The sequence below is a fragment of the Cynocephalus volans genome, chromosome X (assembly GCF_027409185.1).
Source record: "Cynocephalus volans isolate mCynVol1 chromosome X, mCynVol1.pri, whole genome shotgun sequence".
NCBI lineage: Eukaryota > Metazoa > Chordata > Mammalia > Dermoptera > Cynocephalidae > Cynocephalus > Cynocephalus volans.
The window spans coordinates 69,836,794-69,847,604 of record NC_084478.1 but is presented as its reverse complement, the minus strand read 5'-3'; the positions used below and the strand labels follow the sequence as shown (position 1 = coordinate 69,847,604).

General features: G+C 43.2%; 1 protein-coding gene across 1 annotated transcript in view; it reads right to left on the bottom strand.

Annotated features, from left to right (window-relative positions):
- Positions 1 to 2,488: 2,488 nt before the first annotated feature.
- Positions 2,489 to 10,811, bottom strand: part of DGKK (diacylglycerol kinase kappa) — a 138,475-nt gene continuing 130,152 nt past the window's right edge. The window contains exons 25-28 of the mRNA XM_063084423.1: positions 10,086 to 10,172; positions 6,802 to 6,912; positions 3,529 to 3,652; positions 2,489 to 2,568 (exon numbers count right to left, since the gene is read on the bottom strand). Of these exons, the coding sequence (XP_062940493.1) occupies positions 2,489 to 2,568; positions 3,529 to 3,652; positions 6,802 to 6,912; positions 10,086 to 10,172 (402 nt within the window). The remainder of the gene's footprint in view (positions 2,569 to 3,528; positions 3,653 to 6,801; positions 6,913 to 10,085; positions 10,173 to 10,811) is intronic.

Sequence of the window (10,811 nt, the reverse complement as noted above, 5' to 3'; positions counted from 1 at the left end):
GGTACAACAGAGCAACAGCAGCATTAGTGTACAAAGACCTATAGTACTTCAGCAAAGTAAGCAGAAAAGATGGAGTCCTAACAGGACTGTCATCAGTGATAAAAATAATTACAAGACAGCTCTGCTTAGTCACTGCCAAGATAAGGCTACCCTCTCCCTGGACTTCCTTCTGTTTCCTTAAATTTGCTCATTTGCAGATTTTCTCTTTCAGAAAAAGCTCTTCTGAGAAAAATGCAACTTGGTTCCCAACTCTGAGTGTGTGTGCAGGTGTTAATGCATTCAGCCATGGAGGAGCCAAGTTAGACTGCAATGGTGACCTTGCCGATTTGATCTAATCCCTCCTCCTGGGAAGAAAGAGTGATGCAGAGAAAGACAGACACAGCAACAGCACACTCCCCACATAAATACGTACATTAAGTTAACACATTCTGATGCTTAAATAAGTTTTAAATGTTTTCTGTAATCTTTTTCCATTGAATTTCTTCTCTAGTTGTAGAGCTAGGACTTTTTTGTTTGTTTGGCAAAGCAATCAGACATTTGGGGACTATCCCCTTGATAGTATTTTTCCTCACCCCTGCAGAGGTGGAACACAGGTGGCTGGTTTAAGTGGGTCAGGCTGGTGGAGTTCCAGAGCTGAGAACCAGCACTTGGAGTCTGGATTGTGCACCTCAGTGAACCAGCCATCGGACTGAGTCAGGTAATTGAGCACGCTAGGTTTGTCTGAGAAGTGGGGAGAGGCCAATTTTCTGGTTTTCACTTTATAAATGGGAAGGGACACTTACCCTAAAGGCATGAGTTGAGGGTTGGGTTGGGGATTCAAGGCAGATCAGAGAGAATTTCTCTGGGCACTGGGGTTTGATTAGATTTGCCTGAGTGGTAACAGGCATTAAAAAAAAAAAAAAAGAAGAAGAATTTGAAGCACTTTAAGCCTAGTTCGTTTTTGTGAGAAATTTGGAAGAACCATGGGGAAGCAGTGGCTTTTAGCCTTTGTTTCCCCAGGCCCATGTTCTTTCTGGTCACTCTGAATGCCCCCCTGTACTCAAGGGAAAGGGGCAAAATGGGAGATTTGAAGGTGATTTGGGGACTGACCCAACAGCCTGTCCAGAAGATACAGGCCAAGATGGAGCTTGTGGGGAAGGGCCTAGGCTGTGACTTGTCAGGCAGTCCCTAGCTCAGGCATCTAAGTCACAGAGCTCAAGGCCTGGTTGCTCCATATAGTCTTTTTACTGGGGAGAGGAACAGCACAGGTTGGGGCAGTTGCTGATGTAGAGTCCAGGACAAATAGAACAAAAAAGGCAGCATGCCAGCTTAGCTCCCTTCTCCAGGGCATTGGTGTTTTTGTTCCCCTTTCCATGGCCTGGCTCAGAATTTTAAGGGGGCATCAGAGTCAGCTGGGCTATAGGTAGATACCAGCCACCTCTAAAACACTGAAAATGCACCAAAAGATTAGAAGCTCCACCAAGAACTAGGGCAGTTAGTAGAGGAGTATATATGTGTAGGGTAATGGGCAGGTGAGGAAGGATTCCTGGGTTAGCACAATAAATTATATGGTCACTTAGAGGTTGAGTTGTATTTTCAGTTCTTAAAAATATATGTGTGTGTGTGTGTGTGTGTGTGTATATATATCTTTATGTTTCTATACATAATCTATACTGCAGCACAGCGGCAAACATTTAGTTTAAAAATCCAGCAAGAATGCAGGCAAACACTCCATGGAGTCATGCAGGCTAGAATCAAGGCAATAGGGGGAGAGCCTATATGGTCGCCATGAAGGGTGAGTTCCAACCAATGGGCTCACCCAGCCACCAGAGCACCACCTGGATATGTGCAAAGACATACATGCACACATGGAAAAACACAAGGGTTTGCAGAGAGTGCATGCCAGTGAGTGAGTGCGTGGTTACCACATCTACAAGAAAAGGTTTCACATGGACATTGTAACAGGCAAGTGGACAAGCCCCCAGGATCTAGTTCTCATTTTAATGAGCCAACAAGAAGGGATCTCCTGAAGTTGCAAGTTGCAGTTGGCAGGGATTGGGGGAGAAACACAACCAAGCCTGGCTGTCCTGCCCCCTCTCTTCATCTTCCTGAAAGTGTTTCTTTTATTCATTCATTCCTTAGCATCGTTTCTCTGCCAGTCAGAGAAAATCATTCCCAAACTCCCTGAAGAGGTGAACTCCGCTGAATACTTTATAGATCCCAGGCCATTCATAAAGAGCTTATCCCAATAAATACTGTAGTTGCTGAAGATGCACAAAGAGGAGAACTGAACCAGACAACTTGGAACAAGAATCTTTGGCCAATGAGAAAATGTAAACCTCTAAGGAGACCAGATTGAGTCCAGGAAAAATGTACTAAAGAATTGGAGGGTCTTTCTTGGTGGTGCTCATGTTTGTTCCGAAATAATTTAATCTAGCCTGTATTGAGGTTTCAAGAATTTTTTAGTATAATTCTAAATGTGGTGAGTTCTCCTTCCAGCTTTCAAGGACTACAGTTGAGATCTTGATGGTGTTGGAGGATCATCATCTTTTGCTTCATCTTCACGATTTCTGCGATGCCACAAATTGCCTTCAGAGAAAAAACAAGTATAGGAATAATGAGGATAGTACATTGCCAAATATGTGAACCTCAAAGAAAGCAAAGAGTCTGTTAGGAGACAGACTGGTTTATTCCTGTTGTACCAACCATCTCTGAACAATCAGAGGAAACCAGCTGACACCATGTGAACCAAACACAAATGGGATGAATTCTCAGAAAATGATAATCTATAGAAATGTTATTGACCCCATCAGAGTCTTCAGCAATACTCCCAAACACCGTGTTCTCCTAACTGACAGATTCTCAGGGAATCAAACCAGTTGGACCATTCCTGAGAGAATACAGCTTGGTCTAAGAAATTTTCTCTTGACATTTGTGCAAAATCCTAGTTCCTCGAAAACAAACCAAATTGCTATCCACCTTTCCTTTTTTCCCCATGTCCACTATTGCTATAACTCTCAAGCTTCCAGGTTGTCTAGGCCCCAAACAGGAGAAACCATGGACATCAGAATCAGCACCACTGACAACTGTAAGAACCTTTTGAGTCCCACTGACATATCAATAATGCTTAGGACCAATTCTGAAGAAGGAAGAGGTGGAACCAAAATTCAAACAATAAAACATATAGAAACTTTGCATTTCCAGGGATCTACTATAACAGATAGGTGGAAAAAAGGTGTTTAGATAGGTCGTGGAATCTATTCCTGAACCTTAGGAATGAGTTAAGCAGAAAAATAACTGCATGTTTACATTTTTCTTTTCAGTTGTATATATCATAGAAGACTGCACAGCATTTCTACTTCTCAGGTTCTCCCCTTACCAGTGTCCATATCACTTTCTAACTCACACCTTGTCCAAGGTTGGCTCCCAGCTGGCTTCCCCCTCTATCATCATCATGCCCGTATATATTTCTAGTGAGGGCTTCAGGTCCCTTTGGTACCCAGGCTACCGAAAGTCTTCATGACTGCTATACATGTGCAGGAGACTTACCAATAAAACCCTGAATTCCATGGCCTGATTTAGGCTTGTCTTCATCTTCTAGCTTCTTCCTTCCCAATTTGGGAAACTTAACTTTCAATCTGAGGCTTCTACTGTCAGTATCTGAAGGTTTTTCCTGGGAAACCACAGCAAAAGGAAGGTCAAAATGTTAGTTGCCTAACATTCAGAAATAATTCCTAGAGGCCTGGCAAGGTGGTAGACAAGGATGGCTGCAGAAAGCAGGCAGACCTGTTCTCTATTTAGGTATGAGAGACACCTCTAATCACTGGTCACATACCCTAGGAAAGCAACTGATCTTTACCAAGAGCCTATTCTGTGACAGGTGCCTTGCTAGATACTTTAATAAATGCTTTCATATAAGCCTCAAAACAACCTTGCAAGGTGGCAATTATCATCCGTGTATTAGAAATGAGGGAAAAAGTGCTCAACATCACTAAGTGTCAGGGAAATGCAAATCAAAACCACACTGAGATACCATCTCATGCTGGTTAGATTGGCCATTATCAAAAAGACAGAATAACAAATGCTGGTGGGGATGTAGAGAAAGGGGAACTCCTCTTCCCTGTTGGTGAGACTGTAAATTAGTGCAACCATTATGGAAAACAGTATGGAAGTTCCTCAAACAACTACAGATAGAACTGCCATATGATCCAGCAATCTTGCTGCTGGGTGTATACCCAAAGAAATGGAAATCTTCATGTCAAAGGAATACCTGCACTCCCATGTTTATTACAGCTCTATTTACAATAGCTAAGAATTGGAACCAACCTAAATGTCCATTGACAGATGACTGGATAAGGAAAATGTGGTATATATACACAATGGAATAGTACTCTGCCATAAAAAAGAATGAAATTCTCCTATTTCCAGAAACATGGATGAACTTAGAGAAAATTATTTTAAGTGAAATAAGCCAGGTACAGAAAAAGAAATGCCACATGTCCTCACTCATAAGTAAGAACTGAAAAAACAAAAAGAAAAAAAGAAAAACACAACAATCACAACAATTCCTTGAACTTTCAAAAGGAGAGAATGGAACTGAGGCCACCAGAGTGGGAAGGGGGGGAGGGTAGAGAGAAATCAGTAAAAGCCACAAAAAATGTTTACATTGTGTAATGATAAAATAATAATAATAAAAAAAACCCACAAGAAATGAGGAAGCAGATGCTCAGAGATGCTAAATATTTTACTTGAGGTAATGTGGCTGTGGATAGGAAAGGTGAGATTGCTAAGGCCACTGTTAGCTCATATGGCACCTCAGTGAAACCCCTTCCTTCAGACATACGGTTTGGTGAGCCCCAATTCACCCCCTTGGCCAAATACCTGCCTATAGGGAAGACTGCCTCCCAGGCCACCTGCTTCCCTGTCTGGAATGCAAAGAGGGTTCTGTAAACTTGGTTCTTAATTATGAATATGAGTTCTCTGCTGTGCAGATCATGCAGGCTCTGTAATTCCAGTTCAGCATCCCAGTCTCTCGCTCCTGCTAAACTGCGCTTGTTTTACTACTGGTGTCAGTAAAGCATAATTCTGAGGCTAACTTTGTTGCCAGAAAATCAAGCCAAACATATTCCAAGAAGTTTTGGGATTATCTTCCTTTCAGGATTACTTATACCTCCAATCTCCTCCATTAGGAGAAGAGTATAAACCTGTCCTCCTCCTCTTACCGCTCTAACTCCAGCTTACTCTCTGTCCTCTAGTACTGCTCCTGGCCTTATACAATGGCCTTCAGTATTGCCTTTCAGGAGCAACCTCAAGGAAGAGCTCAGGACCTTTTCCTCAGCCAAAGCCTTGGGAAGCTTAATGAATAATTGACTCACATTCTGCTTTTCCCCACCAAAGTGGATCAGAATCTTTTGTGGCCTTAAGGTGGGCAAGTCTGGCGTCAAGTGAATGAGCAACGTCTTCCTGGCTTTCTTTCAGTCCACTTTGCCCTTCTTCAGAGCCTCACTCTTCATCTCTATGGAAATAATGGGGCCTAGAAAAGAGATTATGTCCCAGGCCAGGTAGACTCACACACAAAAGTACTTCAAAAAGTTCATGAAAAGATTTGTATCATCTTTTAGTTCTATTTTTCCATGAACTTTTTGAAGTTCCCTTGTATAAATTGGGACCTCGAAGCATGGACTGTGTTTGACTCATTTCTGTCAATATCCAGCCCATCTTTCAACAGGAGCTTGGTGAGAAATAGCTAAACTGGATAATAATGGAAGGGGGTGCAACAAGAATATGCTTCCTTCTCTGCCTAACAGTATGTTTGTCTACCCTAGAGGGCTACTGATAAAGAACGGTAGGCCACAAAGGGCCTTGGGAAGTGCTTGAGCTATCAGCAAAGGCACATGAAGAAGTTGGTAACTTGTTTAAGATCTGAATTTGTATATGGCTTTTTCTATGAAATGGTAGCCTGATTGTTGTTCTCGTCCAAACATGACCACATTGCTTGCTCACATGCATATAACTGGTCCATGGAGCCAGAAAGCAGGTATAATGAGTAGGGGGGCCAGGGATTCCAGCAGGTTGAAATAAGTGGTTCTATGGTGGGAAATTTTCAAGACAAGACCTATGAGACCATAAAGGGAATAATTTACCTAGTGATAGGTAGACATCTTTGGGTCATTTGGTTTATGAAATGGGATTACTTTTCAATCTTAGGAAAGCACTCGGAGTTGTCAAAAAATGACAGCATCCCTATAGCTATATAGTAGCCACTGCTGTCATGCTTGATTTTCTTTTAAGCCACATACCTACTAGGGGGAAGCACTGAGAGAGCCTGCTAACCTGTCAGAGGCGGAATAACAGGAAGTATCAGGGAGAAGTGATATTTGGAAGATTTAACTGCCAGTATGGCCTGGGTATCAACCATTCAGAACAGATGGTGGCTGTAAACAACTGATACAGGTCTGTACCAGCCGCAGTTCAGTCCTGACAGCAGGTACTGAGCAGGGAGGGGGAATATGCAGCCAGAAAAACAGAGAAAAAAAAATCTTGTTTATTCCTTCTCCATCATCTCTTGCTACAGAGTGCGTCTCTTTTCTGGTTATTTTCCTGCAGTCACCTAATTTTTCAACAAGTTTTCTGCCTTGTCCTGTCCAATTCTGATGAGGACATGGGGGGAGGAAGCTCCATTAAGTTAAAGCTGAAAGCCAACACTGGACTCCCTCTGCTACATCAGTCACTGTGTTATCAGTGTCCTGGCCCACACTGGAAGGTAAGGCACCAAGGAGGAATCCCTCTTCCCCTTTATTTCCCAATCTTCAGGTTACACACCTCTGGAACAAGGAATGGATTCATCCAGTTGATCTCAGATAGCTTTTCAAACTCCTTATTCATGGCATCCAGGGTGATTTGTAGTGTGGCCTCATCCTCAGCATTTCTCAGCTGGTACAGACAGGAAAAAGAGTGAGTGTCCAATGCTTAGCACTCTTCCTTTGGAGATTCTTGCCCTCTCCCCCACTCCCAGTCCTTGCTAGTGGCCAAGAGACTACAAGGTGCCACCTTGTATTTCCTTTGTAGCCAGCTCTTTTCTTTCTCAATAGGGAGTCCAGCTATAGACAGCTCTCTTCTTTCTCAATAAGAAGATCCAGGAAACAGCCAGATGGTGGGGCTCTACTTGGGGCTGAGCATGCTCTTAGTTGGCAAGCAGAAAGGCCTTTTGACCAGTATCAGTTAACACTAAGTTTTACCTCCTACAGCTTAGGGTCCAGGACAAGAGTCTGACTCTTGACCTCAAGTCCCTGAAGACATTGCAATGACCCCCTAAATAACAGTTATCAAGTTTTGAGCACATACTACATGCCAGACACTGTGCATACATAATCTCATTCCATCTTCCCAATATCCTTACTATTGTTCTCATGTCATAGGTGAGATAACAGACTCGAAGTTTAGTGCTCAAGATCACACGGCTGGCTAGACAGAATCCAGATCTATTTAACTCTATAGCCTACTCTCTATGCAACACTGTCCCAGAAAGGATATGTGGGGTGGCCAAATGCTGGGAGGAGTCTTTATTACACACTTACTGTAATGTAAAGGCTGTTTTTTGAAGCAAAGAGATAGGGCTAAAGAGAGACTGGCTCAAATTTTCCCTTCCTGGCAAAGAGAGTCTGCCTCCTCAGGCTGTGCTTTAGCTCCTAGCTAGTAACTCTTAGTAATTAAGAAGTGATTTCCAGATGGCTTGTCCTTCAAGTTTAGGAAACAAAAGCTTAAGTACTGTCTAGTAACACCTAGCACCCACAGGATGAACTCTGTACAGTCCATGGGAGACTTAAAATGGATTCTTTTGGGACCATCTCTAACTCAGAAGACCAAGTTCTAGACCAGCAACATAGGTGAGATAGTTCATGTTCCAGTAAGTAGTGAACTGGGAGAACAGATGCACAGTAATATTTTCAGCCCTGTCATGCTTACAGCCTCACCTCACCTCCCCAGCATGGGCTGTACTTTCAATCTGGCACTTATGTGGCTTTTTGCTGTGCATGGGCCACTTGCTGCTCCAGTCATAGGTACAGCCTTGCTAGCTGTCACAAATGTGTGGCAGGTGAATGGGCAGGGGATGGGGTGGGACGTTATGGCCAGTCAGGATGGGATATGAAGAAGAAACGAGTCGGTGCTGACAATCTCTTTTGCTTTACAACTGATGACTTAGGACAATACAGAGTAGCCCAGATACACAGGACATATATGTGCCAAAAAAGGGAAATGGGAGTTACTCAGTGGGACTCATTATAAACCTATATGCCTTTGCTAACACTGAGCTCCTACTGCCCTCCTTCTTCAAGGGGAGGGATAACACCCAAATAAAACAAGCCTTATCTCCATCCCACCTCTATGACATCCTTTCTGGAGATACATGTTCATTTTTAGTTAGCTGCTGCCTGGCCCCTGGCCTCATTTGGATGTGTGTATGTGTGTGTTTAGGTGTGTGGGTTGGGGGGTGTCTCATCAGGTTCTATGTGGTGGGATCCTTCTCAAGTGTTGTATGTACTCAAGTTGGGTTCTTGTCTGGCACAAACCAATTTTCAGGCCACGAGCCTCAAGAAAGCTTGAGTGGCAATAACAGAACAAACTCTCATATTTCTTGCAGCCCAAACTGTCAAGGACATTGAATTCTGCCTATATATAGAAGGTACTTCTGTTACTCTTATCTAAGACTCTAGCTTGAGTGTCAGATGTTGGATCAGCCTGGCTTGATTGCCTTAGCCACTCTGTCTCCTATGCAGTATGCCAATTAAATGTGCAAATGAAAAGGGGAATGGACGCACTTCTTGCAATATTAACTCAGAAGCCCCTCTTCAAATAAACTTTAATTAGATGAGAGGCAAGCACAGCACCTGCTTCAGGGCCTTGGCAGCCAACTCCAAAGTGGGGTGGTCATGATCAGTTACCTCATCAGAGCACAGTCCAAGTATGCCCATGGACTTTGCATTCTGAGAAACATGCAACTAATCTTGTAGCCAAGAAACAGAGCCTCAGTCCATTCTCCCTAGGACTAATAAAAGCTATTATCTATTAAGCTGCTACTATGTCCCAGGCTCTTCTAGGCACTTAATGTACAAGTTTGTTTAATCCTCACAACACCCTGGAGAAATAGGGACTACAATTCCTGTCTTGTAGATATGGAAACAGACCCAGATTGGTGAAATTACTTTACACAGCTAGTGTTATGTGTTGAACTGTGTCCCCATCCCCAGAAAGATATGTTGAAGTCTTAACCCCCAGTACCTCAGAATGTGACCTTATTTGGAAATAGGATCATTGCAGATGTAATTAGTTGTTAACTTGAGGTCACACTGGATAGAGTAGGCCCTAATTCAATATGACTGGTATCCTTACAAGAAGATGGCCATGTGAAGACAGACAGACACAGAGAGAACATCATGTGAAGATAGAGGATTGGAGTGATACATCTACAAGCCAAGGAACACCAAAGATTGCCAGCAAACCATCCGAAGCTAGGAAGAGACAAGAAAGTATTCCTGTACAGGTTTCAGAAGGAGAATAGCCCTGCTGACACGTTGATTTTGGACTTCTAGCTTCCAGAACTGTGAGACAATAAATTTCTGTTTTAAGTCACCTAAATGTTGGTACTTAGTTATGGCAGCCTTAGGAAACTATTAAAGGTAGTAAGTGGCAGATTTGGGATTTGAGCCCAGAGCCCACAAATTTTCCCATTCTTCCACAGTGCCTTCCCACATTGTGAAAGAGGTATGTAGAAACTTGAGAGATACAGAGCAGCTAAAAAGAGCTCACCCTTTCTACTGCAGCTGTATCAGGTAGGATGAGAACACCCTAATTTTGATCGGCCTGGTCTGGACTCAGGAAACATTTGCCAAAGGAGAGAGAGAGAGACTTTCTTTCTCTCTGTGGATTAGCATAACCTATGAAGTAACATAGTCAATGACAATCTTGAGTGACACAGCAGGAACTGCCAGGCAAGCACTTAGCCAAAATGCTCCCACATGTTTCCAGTGCCCTAGAACCAAGCAAAGACTGTGACTATCTTCAGATGGAATACTTTGCCCTCCCATGCTCCAACCCCCTGCACTCACCAAGTTTTCATCCAGGAAAGCTTTGGTGTCATCGTAGAGCCCCTTAAGACTAAATGTAACATCTACTGCATCATCTCTGCTTAGAGTCTGAGAGGAGAAGGAAGGAAAAGAAAGGAAGGGAAAGGACAAAGATAGAGGAGTTGTTGGTTAGTAAGCATGCAGCTGGCTTCTCCGTGGGAAGATAAGAGCAGGCCAGTAGGACGTGGCTATAGACGAAAAAGTAATATTCAAAATATAGCACAATTAGTACGGCATGGGCACCAACCAATCAAAACTGATGCCAGCTGTCAACTACTGGTACAGCTGTATTGGTGTGTCCCACAAAGTGGTACAGCACAACTTGGCTTTTGGCATTATTGATTAGGTGCAGTGGGCATAGGAAGATAGGAAATATGCAAACCAGAGAGTAAATTTGAGGCCATTTATTGTCCTTAGTCTAAAACCACCTTTCTCATGACAAGTGGAGTTAGGCCCAACCATCTCTCTTTTTGAAACTCCAGGCCTTGAGCCCCAGGCCTTCTCCAACTAAGATCTGGCTTAAAATAAATTTCACATTTTAGCAGGCCCTGACACTATTGTATGTTTCACCTAGCACTAAAGTTACTTTTTAAAGCATCACTTAAATCTTCTGGCCCTGAGTAAAGCCATGGGATGGCACATTAAATATTAAGTGTCCTGATCTGGACCGTTCCCTCAAGAGGGAAACAAGGCACCCTGGAGCTCCAT